Consider the following 18,108-nt stretch of genomic DNA (forward strand, 5'->3'; position numbering starts at 1 on the left):
AGAGTTGAAATGTAGAAATTTTATACCACATTTTTCCATTATGCTCAGACCCACTGCTGACAAAAGACATGTTACCAGCAGTAGAATTAATGATTTGAGATTTTTTGAGCACGGTGGAACTGTGTTTTTGTATTAACCTAAGTAGATACTTACTGGAAGTAGTAATGCATTAGACACTAATTCTGTTTTTCTTTTCCTTTACAAACAGGGATGGAAGTGAAGATACACGCCAGCTGTGCCGACCACTCAGCGGTCCTGGAGCAGTCTTACCAACACTGCGACCTGAAATGTTTTCATTTGCGCACACCACTACAAACCCAGCAATGTTCTCTGTGGACCCCTACTGTAATGCAGCTGTGACTCCACTCCTCCACCGGGGATTCTACCCTCTGACCGCACCAGTGCGGTTTGTTGTTCCTCCCCAGCTTGGGCTGGCAGTCACTGGGTCCACTCCTCACGCACTTTGTGTGACTCCTGATACTGATTCGTCTGCTAGAATGTAAGTATCACTTCAGTCTATGTAGTTATAAGAAATCCACTATATGTATTTGCAGGTATGTTACCACTTAGTATAATAGTGGAGCTAGAAATATAATTACAAAACTGAGAAATTATACTTAATCTTTTAGGCAATTAATTGCCTGAGCAACATGTCTATTTCAGAGGAATTATGGATGCTAATCTTACTCGGTTTTATCTTCCACTGCTGGTTTTGGACACTTTCATCCATATCCATCATCAGAAGGTGCACAATCATTTGATGGTATAGTACACAAAGTAAATTTATGGTGCTCATTGTCTGTTTCTTGAACATCTTCATTCTTCTTGTTTGATTTACTGTAAATTTCATAGCAGATTTCATTTCCCACACCCCATGCAATTGCTACATGAGAAAAAATACCATATGATGGCAAACTGGAAGAAAAATATTAAAATTTTCACATATGGGCATTGTGCACATGATACTTATCTGCAGAGACAAAGAACTTCTGTGCACTTAAGATCACAGACTTAACAGTTAAGCTTGTTTTATATAAAAGTTATAGTTTCATCATTAAGAGGAAGATACCTGTAAGAAAGAAAACTTCTAGAACAACATGAAAGTAGGGACAGTTTCACACACAAAAAAGAAAGAGGAAACTTTCCATGCTTTCACTGATCTTTCTGAGTGGCCCCTGTCTTCCCGTATCCTTGCCCTGTCTGTTCTCTTTAGTAAACATTCGATCATCTTCTCATTCCATGGTTTTTCCATCTTAGGCCTCCTTATTTTGCTGTGGAATCAGAAGTTCATATAAATTTCTCTGTTCAAACTGGGTGCTCTCAGTGATACTTCAAAAACCTATGACGTCACTTTATCTCACATGGCTATCCACCACTCAGAGATTAATTTTAAGGCTGATGTTGACATCTTCTTTCAGTCATTGAGTGTTTAAGGGGCAAGCTCCTTCTGTTGAGTTCACAGTTCACGTCCGGAAAATAGACAGTTAATATTTGAACAGACATGTCTTACATTATGAGTAGGTGTGTCGAACACAACTGCTGTCATCTGCAGTATCAGTTACCTGCACAGATAACTGGTATGAAATACTGCTTCTTAAAATGTTTTTCACCTATTTCTGTTCTCTTTGCTACTTTCACTCCTTTTATATATTTAGCTATATTTAATAGTTACTGTATGGCACATTTCACAGAGGACAGGTACTTTTACAGTATTGGGGAGGCATAAAATGACACACTACAAGATAAATTAGAACCAAATATTTATGAAAATGAATATCAGTTATGTTTGAAAGTATGTTCTTAAGAAATGCTAAATACTTTAAAGAAAATAATACAATACATAGAAATCAGCTAAAACTATTACAGTCATCATCTGTATTCCCCTCTTAACAATCTGACGAAATGTTTGTGGGGATTTTTTGTCATTTAGCACTGAGCCTATGACAAATAATTTTATAGGTTTGTAATCAGCATCAGTAGTCACAGTTGTGAATTGTATTTGCAGTTTGTTCATAACTACAAAGAATCAAATGCTGCCATGACATCTGAAGATTTCGCAATCAACTATTACAAAAATGGCGACTTGAGAGTTGTTTGTAATGATCTGAGGAAGAGTGTATTAAAAACATTCCATGACAAGTCAGATACTACTAATAAAAAAAATCAAGTCAAATGAGAGGAAGGAGTCAATCATAGAAGGCAGAAAGATCCCAACTATAAAGTAATTAGCACAACTTATTTGTACTATAAGTTGATGCACAAACAGCACAAAACCATGGAAAGGGTCATTTAAAAAGTAGTTTGGTCCATGTCGAACACTGCGTGGTACCAATATGTTTCAGAGATCCTTGTGCAAAAATATGGTTTTTCAGGGGGTCATAACTTGGGTTCTATTCAGCACAGAACTAAGGGGTCAAATGTTTTGGATAGCCCTTGGGCTAACAAAGGTTTGTATACCTATTGGAAGAATGGCCATACTGTAAGCATTAGGTGTGATCTAGTGTGGGCCTTAGGTGGCTAATAAAAGCACCATTTGTACATGGGCAGTTCCTGAGAAAACCCTGAAAAACCATGATTTTTGCATATGAAAAGCACCAGTTATGTCAATGGCCACTTTTATAGTTTCAGTTCATGGCAGATTGTTGAAATTTGTACCATATATTCTTAAGAAGATATCCTCATGGAACTTCAAAAATTCCTTAACTGGCCTTTTTTTCAATGACTGATGAGCAAAGCATCCAGGAAATGTGTTAAATTATATAAACTGTTAAAACTTCACTGACAAGTTCATTTCATATAAGCAGCACACCTGAATGTAGCAGGAAAAACAGAGAGCCAGTGGAAAACTACTCCTTTTGGAGCATAAAAAAGACAAATATTTTCCTCTCTAAAAGGCTCTGGTAAAAGTGGGAAATCAGCTGCCTAAATCCTCATTTGGCCTTACTCACAAAAAAATCTGGCATGCGAACATTTTAGCACTTTATTGTTCTGAAAGAGAGTATCAGAGAGATGGTGGCAGTGGAAGAGAGAGGAGACAGTACCAGTGGAAAAGGAGAGATGAGACAGTGATGGTGATGGAGAGAAAGTGTCAGTGAGAGAGAAAGAAGAGAGATGAATGAAGACAATATCAGAGTTAGCCAAAGAGAGAAGATAATGATCTGTGAGAGACAGTGGCAGTAAAAGAGAAAGAGAGACAGGTACACATAGGGTAAAATCATTTCTCTGAGTTTTCAAATCATCTTTGACCTTTGGTAGCCTCTCTGAACACATATGCTCAGCATGACACTGTATTCTTCAGGTACCCCTCTCACTCTTCCTGACTGGAGACTGGACAGTCTCTTCTGTCAGCGTTTTAAGTAAAATGCTTAAGATATACAAAAGTGTTAAAATTATGTATTTTACAGTAATTAAATTGATTATTTTGATACACTAAGAGATTTTTACACAAAAATAGAAAATTTTATGCAGTGTAAAATACAATCACCTGTGGCAAAAATAAAGATATATAGTGAAACTAAAACTTGGGTAAGAATTTTTGGAATTTGTACATGACACTCTGCATTGGAAAATTCTTGTTAAGGCATGTTTAAAGACACAAAAACAGAGAGGAATTTCAGCCCCAGCTAGGAGAATTTAAAGTCAAATAAATAAGTCATGTCATTACAGGGGATATACACTGCAGGACAAAGAGGAAATCTGGGAAAAACCCAGGAACTTTTTCATTCATAGCTGCTTTTGATGAGCATAGTGTCACAACTGTTTAAATTAGGATAATTTGAGCAATTGCCTGTGGGTTCATGTGCATGCGCAGAGCTGAAGTCACATATGAGTAGCATCTTCTCCTGCTTCTTGCTACTTGTAGTAAAGTGTGGCTGTTAGATGTATAAGAAGTGACTGCAAGCAGCGATGTGCTAACTGGCCAAATTTTTCTGATGTGTCCAAACTGCTAGTTTCGCGCATGTGCAGGGCAGTCGGAGTTGTAGTGGGGAGAAGTCTCCACATGACTCATATTTACATTTCATGATTTTTTTGTTCTCTCTTCATTTACAGCTTTTGTATCAAATGAAAACAAAACTAATTTCTGTGACTAGGAGCTATCAGACAAATTAAAATATATTTACATAATTACAGAAGACCAAAATTTATTTTAGTTTCAGTTTTCTGATTTTATTTCCACATTATTGGCAGTCAAGCATTAATTACTTTGCAGAACAATGGTTTGCTGAAGAAATTTTGCTTTTGTTAATCTTTCCCCCAGAGGCAGTCAATTTATTTGGAACAAAGTCCTTCACTCCACACCATTAGCTAGTTTCAACTGTTTGCTGAATTTCAAGAGCAAATTTTCATCTTCTAGTATGTATGGCATTATGCCATAATAAAGAACCAAACATGGGAATATACAGTATTGGCACTCCAAGAAAATTGGCTTCCTGAAAATCTAACTGAAAAGCTTGAGCAGAATTTTACATAATCTGCCTCCCATAAAACCCTATGTTTTTCAATTCCAAGACATTACATTATTTTTTAATTTGTTTTGTTTACACATTAAATTTTCAGCTAACATATTCTGTTACATTTAATTTTCCCTTAACGAGGAGTAAATTAACTCTATTTTTGAACTTGCTACCAACTATATTTAACATCAAAACATTTTAGGAAACTAATAATTTTTACCATGGGTTATTGCATTTCCTTAACAGAAATCTCGTTTTTGCTTAGTTCTTATAGGGAATTATCAACTTTTTGTTCAACACATTAAAAGATAATCAGGGGGACTTAATTTAAAGTTATCTGTTACTGCCTTATAATTCATTGCACCAGCCAAAATGCAGCCGCACTGTGAATGCTGTATTTGAACATGGGATGTGTTGAATGACATTCATAAGTAGCTGGAAATCAGTCTGACTACCATTAAATGATTGGCAGCTGCTGTGAATCAGTGTGTTGGAAGTGCTCCAAAGAGTCATGTACCTGTGATATCTAGCCTATACTAGATGTACCTCAAGTACTATTCTCTCCTGTGGCTCCTGTGTCCTCTGAAAATGTGCAGGATCTTTCATTACCCATCCACTTGATTGGAAGTGGCGTGTCAATAGTAGATCTAGGCATCCTGAACAGGGTGGATGGGGACCAGGAAGGACTCAGGGTGTTGCACCAATCCTGATAACCAACAAGCTTGAGGTGCTGTCTTTCACTTCATCTGTTTTGGGGAAACTTATGTTGTCTGGTGTCAGGAGTAAGCAAACACAAAAGGGTAGGGGTCTATTAATCATTGGCAGTTCAAATGTACAGTGAATGATAGTACTCCTTAGGGAAATGACAGCAAGGAAAGGACACCAGGTACATTTAATGTGTTTGTCTGGGGGCCTCATTCAGCATGTTGAAGAGGCAATTCCAACAGCCATTGGGGGAACAGGATTCAAGCAACTGCAGATTATGGTGCACATTGGAACAAATGATGCCTGTTGTCTGTGTTCCAAGGTTATTCTTGGGCCATTCCAGTGACTAGCAGAGAAGGTTGAGAAGACCAGTCTTGTGCATGGAGTTTCAGTGAAGCTCATAATTTGCAACATTGTCCCCAGAACTGATTGTGGCCCTTTGGTTCTGAGTTGGGTGGAACGACTGAACCAGAGACTTTGAAGATACTGTAACAAACTAGGCTGAGATTTCCTGGACTTGCGTCACACAGTTGAGAACTGTAAGGTACCCCTAAATAGGTCAGGTATGCACTACACACCACAAGTTGCTACTCAGGTAACTAGCTGTGTGTGGTGCACAAGAGGTTTTTTGGATTAGATGACTCTCCATCCAATCCAGATAATTATAGCTATAGGAAACCCAGAAGTATCCGAGTAAGATAGAAAGAAATGCCACGCACAGGTCAGAGTATTAAAATCCTAATGTTAAACTGTTGAAGCATTTGCAAGAAAGTGCCAGAGTTTGAAGCACTCATGAAAAGCATTGAAGCTCACATGTACTCATTACAGATACCCGAAATTGATAGCAGTGAGATTTTTGGAAAAATCTAAGTGTGTATTGAAACAATGGGCAAATGGGAAATGGAGGAGGTGTATTTGTTGCAGTAGACAAGAAACTTAGATCCACTGAGCTAGAAATTGAAGCTGCATGTGAGGTTGTTTGTGTAAGACTCAGCATCAGGGGTAAGCATAAAGTGATTATTGGATCCTTTTATCACCCATCAGGTTCATCTCTTGATGTAACTAAAAACTTTAGAGAAAACCTCAGTTCACTTGCATATAAGTTCCCCAATCATACTGTAACTGTTGGATGACACTTTAATCATCAGACAATTAATTGGGAAAATCACAGTTTTGATAGTGGTGGGCATGATAAGACATCCTGTGAAACTTTACTAAATGCCTTCTCTGAAAACTACCTAGAACAGACAGTTATGAATCCATCTCATGATGGAAAGATATTGGATCTAATGACAGCAATAATATCTGGCCTGTTGGAGGATGTCCACATCGAATTTGGTATCAGTGACCACGATATGGTTGTGGCGACAATGGAAGCACAAAGGACAACTAAAACAACCAGAGAGATGTATATGTTTAGTAAACTAGATAAAAAAACAGTAGTGTCATACCTCAATGAGGAATTTGTAAATTTCAGCATAGGGCAGGAGCATGTAGAGGAAACTCTGGCTCAATTTTAAATGGATAGTTGGCCATGATCTGGATAGATATGTATTCAGTAGAACAGTTCATAATGGAGGGGAACCTCCATGGTATACGTTCACTGTAGGAAACTTCTAAGGAAACAGAGATTGCCACATAATAGGTGTAAAACAAAGCGTAGGGTTATAGTTAGAGAAATGCTGAATGAAACGCATTTAGCCATCAAGAGCCTTCAATGACTGCCATAGCAGAATATTGTCAAGTAATCTTTCACAGAATCTAAAGAAATATTGGTCATCTGTAAAGGCTGTTAACCAAAGTTAGTGTACTGTCCCAAGCACATTAGGCAGGAACTGAAATTGACAGTAGCAATTCATAAGCTGAAATCCTGAACTCCATTTTCAAATGTTCCTTTACAAAGGAAGACACAGGAGAATTGCACCAATTTAATCCTCATATCATGAAAAAGATGAATGAAAAAAGTATTAGAGGCAGTGATGTTGAGAAACAGCTGAAATCAATAAAATTGAATAAATCTCCAGGCCCCTATGGAATCCCTATCAAATTTTATACCAAATTTGTGGCTGAATTAGCCTTTCTTCTAACTATAATCTATCATAGGTCCTTTGAACAAAAAGCTGTGCCTAGTTCTTCGAAAAAGCCACAGAACACACCCGTTTATAAGAAGGGTAGAAGTCATCCACAATACTACCGTCCAATTTGTATTTTTATTTTATTCATCTCATGAAATACATTAACAGATCATCTGATGATGCTGTACTGGAGACACATCAATTTTAGCCATATGATGTACATAATTACCTAACACTACTTTTCACCAGTGTAGGCTGATACTGGATGTACTAATATTAGGAAATTGTTTTTCTTATGATGTAACAGTACAGGGAAACATTCCACGTGGGAAAAATATATCTAAAAACAAAGATGATGGGACTTACCAAACAAGAGCGCTGGCAGGTCGATAGATACACAAACATACACACAAAATTCTAGCTTTTGCAACCAACGGTTGCTTCTTCAGGAAAGAGGGAAGGAGAGGGAAAGACGAAAGGATGTGGGTTTTAAGGGAGAGGGTAAGGAGTCATTCCAATCCCGGGAGCAGAAAGACTTACTTTAGAGAGGAAAATGGGCAGGTGTACACTCGCGCACACACACACACACACACACACACACACACACACACACACACACACACACACACACACACATATCCATCCGCACATACACAGACACAAGCAGACATTTGTAAAGGCAAAGAGTTCGGGCAGAGATGTCAGTCGAGGCGGAAGTACAGAGGCAAAGAGGTTGTTGAAAGACAGGTGATGTATGAGCGACGGCAACTTAAAATTAGCGGAGGTTGAGGCCTGGCGGATATCAAGAAGAGAGGACATACTGAAGGGCAAGTTCCCATCTCCGGAGTTCTGACAGGTTGGTGTTAGTGGGAAGTATCCAGATAATTTGGACGGTGTAACACTGTGCCAAGATGTGCTGGCCGTGCACCAAGGCATGTTTAGCCACAGGGTGATCCTCATTACCAACAAACACTGTCTGCCTGTGTCCATTCATGTGAATGAACAGTTTGTTGTTTATCATTCCCACATAGAAAGCTTCACAGTGTAAGCAGGTCAGTTGGTAAATCACGTGGGTGTTTTCACGCGTGGCTCTGCCTTTTATCGTGTACACCTTCCGGGTTACAGGACTGGAGTAGGTGGTGGTGGGAGGGTGCATGGGACAGGTTTTACACCGGGGGCGGTTACAAGGGTAGGAGCCAGAGAGTAGGGAAGGTGGTTTGGGGATTTCATAGGGATGAACGAAGAGGTTACGAAGGTTAGGTGGACAGCAGAAAGATACTCTTGGTGGAGTGGGGAGGATTTCTTTGGGGCTGAAGGTCAGGCCTTTGGATAGGACAGAGGTTTCGGATTGGGAGAGAGGTTTGGAGGAAAGGTTATCTACTGAATTAGTGTTTTGTGGTTCCAGATTGTGTTGATTGGAATTTTGAGGTTTTGGAGGGAGTGGAGCTGGAATTGGGAGACTGAGTAGATGGGAGAGACTGGGTTTGTGTGCAATGAGAGGAGGTTGAAGTTTGCTGGAAAGGTTGTGAAGGGTGAGTGAGTTGCCTTTCCGGAGGTGGGAAACCAGGAGATTGGATAGTTTTTTGAGGTGGAGGGTGGCATGCTGTTCTAATTTGCGGTTGGCCTGTAGGAGGATGCTCTGAACAGCGGGTGTGGATGTGGGAGAGGAAAGATTGAGGACTTTTATTAAGGATAGGAGTTGACGGGTGTGTTCATTGGCTGAGTTGATGTGTAGGTTAAGGATTAGGTGGGTAAGGCAATGGATTGTTCAGTTTGGAACTGGTATATGTACTGATGGAAAGAAGGGTTGCAGCCAGAGATGGGAACTTTAAGTGTGAGGCCTTTAGGGGTAATACCAAATGTCAGACAAACCTGAGAAAATAAAATATACTCCCCACTCCACCAAGAGTGTCTTTCCGCCGTCCACCTAACCTTCGTAACCTCTTAGTTCATCCCTATGAAATCCCCAAACCACCTTCCCTACCCTCTGGTGTCTCCTACCCTTGTAACTGCCCTCGGTGTAAAACCTGTCCCATGCACCCTCCCACCACCACCTACCCCAGTCCTGTAACCCGGAAGGTGTACATGATCAAAGGCAGAGCCACGTGTGATAGCACCCACGTGATTTATCAACTGACCTGCCTACACTGTGAAGCTTTCTATGTGGGAATGACCAGCAACAAACTGTCCATTCACATGAATGGACACAGGCAGAACAGTGTTTGTTGGTAATGAGTATCACCCTGTGGCTAAACATGCCTTGGTGCACGGCCAGCACATCTTGGCACAGTCTTACACCGTCCGGGTTATCTGGATACTTCCCACCAACACCAACCTATCTGAACTCCGGAGATGGGAACTTGCCCTTCAATATATCCTCTCTTCTCGTTATCCACCAGGCCTCAACCTCCACTAATTTCAAGTTGCCGCCACTCATACCTCACCTGTCATTCAACATCGTCTTTGCCTCCACACTTCCACCTCGACTGACACCTCTTCCCAAACTCTTTGCCTTTAAATATGTCTGCTTGTGTCTGTGTATATATATATATATATATATATAAATAAAACAGAAAGAAACTTCCACATGGGAAAAATATATTAAAAATAAAGATTCCAAGACTTACCAAGCGGGAAAGCGCCGGCAGACAGGCACATGAACAAAACACACAAACACACACACAAAATTACGAGCTTTCGCAACTGGCAGTTGCTTCGTCAGGAAGGAAGGAAGGAGAGGGAAAAATGAAAGGGTGTGGGTTTTAAGGGAGATGGTAAGGAGTCATTCCAATCCCAGGAGCAGAAAGACTTACCTTAGGGGGAAAAAAGGACAGGTGTACACTCACACACACACATATATCCATCCTCACATACACAGACAAAAGCAGACATTTGTAAAGGCAAAGAGTTCGGGCAGAGATGTCAGTCGAGGCAGAAGTACAGAGGCAAAGAAGTTATTGAAAGACAGGTGAGGTCTGAGCGGTGGCAACTTGAAATTAGTGGAGATTGAGGCCTGGTGCAAATATCGAGAAGAGAGGATGTACCGAAGGGCAAGTTCCCATCTCCGGAGTTCTGACAGGTTGGTGTTAGTGGGAAGTATGCAGATAACTCAGACGGTGTAACACTGTGCCAAGATGTGCTGGCCGAGCACCAAGGCATGTTTAGCCACAGGGTGATCCTCATTACCAACAAACACTGTCTGCCTGTGTCCATTCATGCAAATGGACAGTTTGTTGCTGGTCATTCCCACATATCTTTAAAATGGTTTTCTTTCACTAGCCCAAGGTTCCTATGTAAAAAGATGATAACTGCAAATAAGTACAATGGAGGGATGGGTAATATTGTTGCTTTCTTTAATAATGGGTGGCAGGATGTTCTTGGAGGGTCAGGACACAATTTTCTAACAATTCTGTTTTGAATAGTAGGATTCTTGACATGTAGCTTGAATTTCCCTAAAAAATTAAACCATATCTAATTGCAGATTCAAAGTAACTGTGGTACACCACTTTTCTGCAGCTTATGTCTGTTATACCAGATAGTATATCTACTGCAAAGGCAAGGCTGTTTAATTTTGTAGTTAAATAATCTATAAGTGCTTGCCAACTCAGATTTTTGTCCAAGTTTAGTCCCAAGAATTTAATGGATTGAGCTTTGTCCATAACTTAATTTTATGCACAATACTGTTGTCACTGATTTTTGACTGTTTGGTTCTAAATTGTGTAAACAAGGTCTTTGTAAAGTTAATTTTAAAGCCATTTTGTTGAAACCAAGTATCTAGGTTGTTTAGTCCATCCAGAATTTCCCCCACAGTTTGTTTTTCAAGGAGTATTGAAGTACCATCAACAAACATGACTGGCTGGGCATTGATATTAAAAGGCAAAAGAGAAACAATATTGGCCCAAAGATTGAGGCTTTAAGGACTCCTGGTGATATTGTATCCCACTGACATGCATAATTTATGGTGTTAGATGTTACAATTACCCTTTGCTTCCTGTTTGTCAGATAAGACCAGAGTCACTGCAGAGCATTTTGTCTGATGCCATATCTGTCTAGTTTATGACGCAGCATGGAGTGATTCATAGAATTGAATGCCTTTTTTAAGTTCCAAGAGATACCTGCTACTTTGTTGTGTTGGTCTAACGATGAGCAGATTTTTTTCAATGAATTCATTAATAGCACTCATGGTCCTTTTCCTTTTTGTAACCAATATTGGATTTTTAAGAATAACACCATGTTTCACAATAAAAGTTGCTGGACTGCAGCTATTTTTTTCAAATACTTTGGATAGCACTGGGAGGGTAGAGATGGGGCAGTAATTTCTCATATCCTCCTTTGGTCCTTTTTTGTGTAGTGGTTTGGGCTTGCTCAAATGACTAATTGATTATTAAAAAGGAGGCTGTGCTATTTTATCATATACAAATTTAATTACTTTGGTGGGTATTTGATCCCCAGTCACAGGAACTTAGTGAAGTGAATGATCAGCTGGAAGTAGTAAGTTCCGTATCATTACCTTTGAGAAGATGTTCATTATTACTTGCTTTGAATGCACCACAACAGCCCTTCAGTCCAAGTCGGTGACATTTTCCAGGCACTGAATAGTCACTTTCTTAGCTTCATTTACAGTAAATTCTTTATTTTTGTGAGCAACATATCCTTTCACTTGTGCCCAAATAAGTTCAATAGCATTAAATTGGCAGTGATTAGGTGGTAGTCTTGTGATTCTATGTCCATATGTATAAGCTACCTTGTTGATAACACAGGTTGGAAACTATGACACGAGTTCTAATAATTCTGCTTTTTTCAATGAATCATCCACAGTAACTCTGTGATGTCATAATCACTGAATAATGTCTTCCTTTTGAGAGGACAGGGTCTTGCTTCTTTCATTCTCATATTTGTCCTTACTAATATGAAGTATGCTCAATTCACTAACCTTAATTGCACCTGTTTTTCACACAACTACTTTGGAAACCAATAAGACAGGGCCTCCATTTTCCTCTTCCCCCTCAAAATATTCCCACAATTTGCACACGAGTTGTCGCGATTGTCCTTTAAACACATTCCCTTGCCTGGCTTTCTTTTCAGATGTGTTAGCATTCCAGATCCTGTATCTATTTCTTTTCTTTCAAATGTCATCAGACATGATAAACATGTGAAAAACACACATACAAAGATGGTAAAGGAATATGCATGTTTGATACACAGCACTAGCCAAACAATTGATCTGAGCTGAGAATTTGTTTTGGCAGTTGGTAACAGTGAATGGTTTGTGCATGACATTGAGCATTCTCATTGGAGGAAACCAATTCCAGCCTGTGAAGTATCAACCATCAAGTAATTTAAAACGGACTACAGCTTCTTGCAGTGCTGTGTGGATGTGAACATGATTGGAAATACTGCATAACAGTATTTCAGATTGTGAATAAAAAAGGAATCTATATTAAAGTCACTACATAGCAAAATACTGGTGTGCTTTGAGTTGCTGAGTTTATATTTGAAATGAATATTGTGCCAAGGACTGCTTTCTAATTTTGCATTTCTTATTTGGATAGCATATAATAAAGCAATTGCCTTAAGTACAGTAACTGCATGTCCCCCCTCCGAACAATTTTCTGCACTGCTGCACATTGTTACATGATGCCCCACTATTCATGAAATTCCAAACAGAAAAGTAATGAATGATGTATGAGCAGAACAAACAACCAAGCACAGGTTTCCTACATCATTGTAGCTGTGCATGTGCAGCAGCACCTATATTCTGGTGCTCCCTGGCGACTGCTCAAACAGACCTATTTCTAACATGTTGTGGGAAGATATTGTGAATGGTGGTTTGAGAAGCATTACTTTCAAAGTAAATTTCCTTTAATGCAAGATACATTGTGTTACATGAGAGAACATGGTATGAATTTCTTAAATCACAGAGCGTTTGACTCTCATTCAAAACTAAACACTTTGAGGACCACCTACTTAGAAACATTTTGGGCCCAGAAGACTAGAGATTTATGTCCTCATTTAAAATTTCTCTGGTACATTTTTGTTTGATATACCTTAATGGGTAACATGCACAAAAGAAGACCATTATTACATGTGAAAGCTTACCGTTTCTTGTAAATATACTATATGTATATTAATTTAAACCATGAACTTTTCTTATTTATTTGTTCATACTACTTAACAGTTCATGCTACTTAACAGTGTTGTTTCTTTTGGCTGACTACAACAAGTGACCTGTGCTTTGAATATCTGATGTCATTTGCTGGCAAGAAAATGTGATGAGAGCTATGACTGGCTGACAAAAGTGTATTGCAGTCTCAATTTCAATGCTTTGGAAACCAATAAGCTACGTTTGTATCTATACTTTTGTAATATGTAAATATGCAGTGCATATATCGTTCCAAAACACATATATTTTTTGCTGGATTTCATTTCCTAAAGTGCTGTGAAGTTCTACACCAGTGTATGAAACCATTAACATTAAAAGGATTGGTAAGTTTACAGTTCAAAGGGAAAGTATACTGTCACTTCACACAGAGAAAGTGCATTTTTACCTGGGAACATGTGTATTTTCACCAAGGAAAAGTGTATTTTTAACAGGGAAATCCAGGAAAAAAACAGAATCCCCCCCCCAGAATACTTGTTCATTTGTATTACAAAGAAGAAACGACAAAGACTGCTTGGGCATTTTCTAAAATGCAACATAATGGAGATATGTAGTAAGAGTCCTTACCTCTTGGGGAATGACAAATACTGAATTGCCTTAGAGAAATTAATCTAGGTAGATAGTGCATCTTTGTATACAGTCAGTAACCACACCCATTATATATTATGGGTTATTGTATGTCAACTCAAGAAGTGCTCTCTTATATTTATTTGAAATTATTTATGTTTTTATTATGCGTAAATAGAAACACAAAACAATTATTTCCTTACATTTTTCTGGTAACAGGTTACAGAACGATGGGTGCTCAAAAATGCAAAAGCTCTTCTAAAGGGCATCATATGGTATACAACATAATTAGTTGAAAAAATATGAATAAATTACTCTTTTCCTCTACATATTCTGAAAGCTTCAACTTGTGATGAGCATAGGATCACTATAAAAAGAAATTTTATGTTTATTACAAGTCTTTTAAATGTCATTCAGATCATTGTTATTACTATTTTGCTACCTTTCGCTGTCTTAAATATTCATGTTTGGATCTATTGCTTAGCCTGCAAAATTATATTTCTCATACAAGCAGTTGCATTTTAAAGAGTAGCACTAGCTAATTTAATAGCTCAAGATTAATAAGTCACTCTACATGTCTGAACTCATTTTAAGCACTGTACACAATATGGTTGGTCACTCTGACTATCTACCATTTGTTTACTATTTTGTCATTGGATAACATTCAGCCAGCTGTTGTCAGTCTTTGCTGAAAGTTACCTGTGAAGTTTCTTTTGTTGTGACATAGCCTATAATGTTAAATCATTTGAGTAATTCTGAAATGTTGTGTTTTAAAATTAGCTCGAAGATACTTTTGTACATTTCTGAGAACAGTGTATGAGTTTATATGCCTACAGCCAGTTAACATTTGCAGACTATTGACATACCTTAAATCTTATTCCAGGATGTGCAAAAAGTGGAGAAGGAAAGATGGTGCAATGAACCTTGAAAATATTTCATAAAAAATTAGACTCAATTTGAGATTGACATGTCTAAAATTTCAGCTTTGTGTTGTAATCCTTTTAATGAAAAGGATTAAAATAACCATAAGACAAAACTTGATATTTCCCAATGGATGACAGAAAAAAAATCTTCCCTAACATTAAGTCAGAATGTATGCAACAAATGCTAGAATAAAATTTACAGGTCGACAAATAGACATGAGTGCAAAAAATGTCAAATGTTGTGATGAACAATACATTGCGTTAAGTACAAATTTCAGTGCATCTGTTGGTGACTTGGCAGTTCAGAAAAAACGACTGTATGAGGCAAAGAATCCTAAGAAAATAACTAATAAAAGTAACTTCAGCAACCCAAAGAAAATTATTGTTGCTGTCTTCTGAAGAATTAGATGAAGAATCAGAGATGATCATTCAACTGAAAGAGAAGTTTAGTACTTGCACATCTTGAAGTAATGAAGATCGAAATTCTCACCATTTGATCTAGAAGCTAGAGTATTAAGCATCATGAGGAATTTAACATAACAAACTACATGGCAAGAAAAGTAAAAGATTTGGTGGAAACTAAGGCTATTTTGTCCCAATCTGAAACCTGACAAGACTGTTAATCAAATGACTGCTGAATTGGTAAAGAAACTTTTAATGTTTTGATGAGACAAGCAGGTCAGTGCCTGGTAAAAAATATATTGTGCTCATAACAGGTGACGCAGAAGTGCAAAACTGATTAGTTTTAAGTAATTTGAAAGAAATTTATGCACACTTCAAACATAGTTATCCAGGGCCCCACAATGGACTTTGAAAGTTTGTAGAGCTACATCCCAAAAATTTTATTTTAGTTGGAAGTGATGGTAAGCATAGTGTTTCTGTGATTATTACTCTCCAAAACTTCAAACTTATGCTGGCTGGTTGCGACATTCTTCAGATGACAATGAATGATGATAGTCCAATAAAACCTAAAATGACTGGATTGCAAGAGTTGTGTGTAACCCAGCATTACCTGCTTGTCACTGTAGTGAATGTCTGTTCTGCCCAGGACAAGAAACACTTAAGAAGTATTTACAAGAATTGTTGGATACTAATGATAATAACCAGATAACTTACAAACAGTGGGTCTCTGTTGACTGTACATCTCTAGAAACCATCACAAAAAATTCTCTAATAACCTTATTGATCCATTTTTTGACAAACTAAAATCATTTACACGACATTCCTTTGTGGCAAGTCAACAACAACCTTCCAAAAAAAGATTGGAAAATGAGCTTAAAGAAGGTAAGCTCTTAATGATTTGTGATTTTACTGACTTGATTGACTTCCTGATCACAAAATTTAATAAAAAAGCAATTAAAATATATTATGTCCTTGACAGAGCAACAACTCAGTAGGAAAATAGAAAGAACGTCATCAACCTGTACTATCGTGAAGAAATTTCCTTACTGAAGTAAGGTGGCACTTTTCAGTGACATCTCGTGTAAATGGTGTTGGTGGAATAGTCAAGGGACTAAAGTGCCATTACACTGATCAAATCATGACACCCAAACAACTTTACATGTTTGTCACGAATAATGTAGAAGGGATCAGTGTCACGTATGCTACTACAGATGATCATGAAAATGAAGAAGTGAGGTCTGAAAAATACTGCACAATTGTGGAGACAAACAGACTTAACATTTTTGTTCTCCTAACCAAGAGCAAAATAACAACAAAATTCCATTTGCACTCTCATGAAAGCAAAACTGGATTTCTGATGGCAAAAATCAGGAAAAGGATGAAAACTCAGTTAGCTTCTTTCATACATATGGACCATCCACGTCTTTCAGATTTCCCACTCATCTGAACATTCTTTCTGTAAGCAGCTGAGAAGTAAAGGCTGTCTTGATCCTCAAAACTCCTACAGGGCAAACTTAAACATTATCCTGTACATAAGTGGTGATATGCAAGAAGCTGATTGGCTATGACTGCTGTACTACAAGAACTAATAATTTACTGAATTTGGGGCTATTTCGAGTAGTCAGTTGTTTTTACTTTTTTTTTGTAGCTGTTAATTTAACACTGATAAGGCAAATATTTTTTTTTTGTCTAACCTGTTATAAGCTATTTTATTTTGATGTCTACAGTTAGCTATACCATAATACTTAGGCCCAGTATTCACAATAAATTAATTTTTGAGGGAGTTTTACAGCACCATCTTAAACATAAAATTAATTTTGATAGTGATCCCATGCACCATTCCAAGTTAAAATTTTCAGACTATTAGAAGAAAATGCTATTTTTCATATAGGTTTTCTTAAGAATTTTAACAATGCAGTTTTTCAAAATTCAGTAAATTCAGCAATGATTTTTTTTATTTAAAAAGTATATTTTTTTTCAAATAGTAATGTTTTGTATCATATGAAAGCCCTTTAAAAGAGCCATCAAATGAACTCCATTTTACTGTTCTAGCTTAACTCGAACACAAGTCATGAACAAATCAATGTTGTTCTGCAAGTCAAAAATTTGATTTCTCTTCTACATTTTTAAGCACCCATTAATCAGTAATCTTACATCAGAAAAATGTGAAAAAATGTTTTACGTTACAATCTACAAATACTAAATTTGTGTTAAATAAATCCAAGAGGAACAGGTTGAAAATAATACTTCCATTTGTTGCTTTGAGATGGAATGGTCTTTATACTTTCCTATATTCTAATTTATGTAGTTTTGTATTACACTCATGAGTAATTAAATTAAAGACACCTAGTAGCATGTACTACTTTTTTCACCACAATGATGATGGCAGCAAGTCATGGCATGGACTCCACTAAACTCTGTGTGTGTGTCAGGATGACATTTTGATCTGCAATTACTCATTCACCATCCCAAAAATGGATACTGGTCAGCAGTGGTTCCAGGGTTGGCATTGATGGGATTCCAGATATTCTCAATAGGATTGAAGGCAGCAGATCTGGAGGGAGGAGTACACAAGAACAATGTTCATGGCCTGGGGAGTGTTCTTCATACTATGCTAAACACAATTTTGAACTGACAATTTTGCTGAAGTTATGGGTCTCTTGTAGATTAGAGGAATGCATGGCCTCATCATGCCTATCATATTATACCATTCTGTTGGGGGAGGTTTAGGTATATGACACCTAATTTGTCTAGCAAATGTTTGTCTGAATCGAAGTACTCCTAAACTCTCTTCTATCCTCCCTTCCAACCAGAGTCCAGGG

The 18,108-nt window shown here is 37.8% G+C and overlaps 1 protein-coding gene across 1 annotated transcript in view; it reads left to right on the plus strand.

Annotated features, from left to right (window-relative positions):
* LOC126284439 (T-box transcription factor TBX15-like) overlaps positions 1-18,108 on the plus strand; it is a 376,832-nt gene that overhangs the window by 357,499 nt on the left and 1,225 nt on the right. Inside the window, exon 7 of the mRNA XM_049983360.1 lies at positions 209-499. Coding sequence (XP_049839317.1) covers positions 209-499 — 291 coding nt within the window. The remainder of the gene's footprint in view (positions 1-208; positions 500-18,108) is intronic.

This window comes from Schistocerca gregaria, chromosome 8 (assembly GCF_023897955.1).
Source record: "Schistocerca gregaria isolate iqSchGreg1 chromosome 8, iqSchGreg1.2, whole genome shotgun sequence".
Taxonomy (NCBI): domain Eukaryota; kingdom Metazoa; phylum Arthropoda; class Insecta; order Orthoptera; family Acrididae; genus Schistocerca; species Schistocerca gregaria.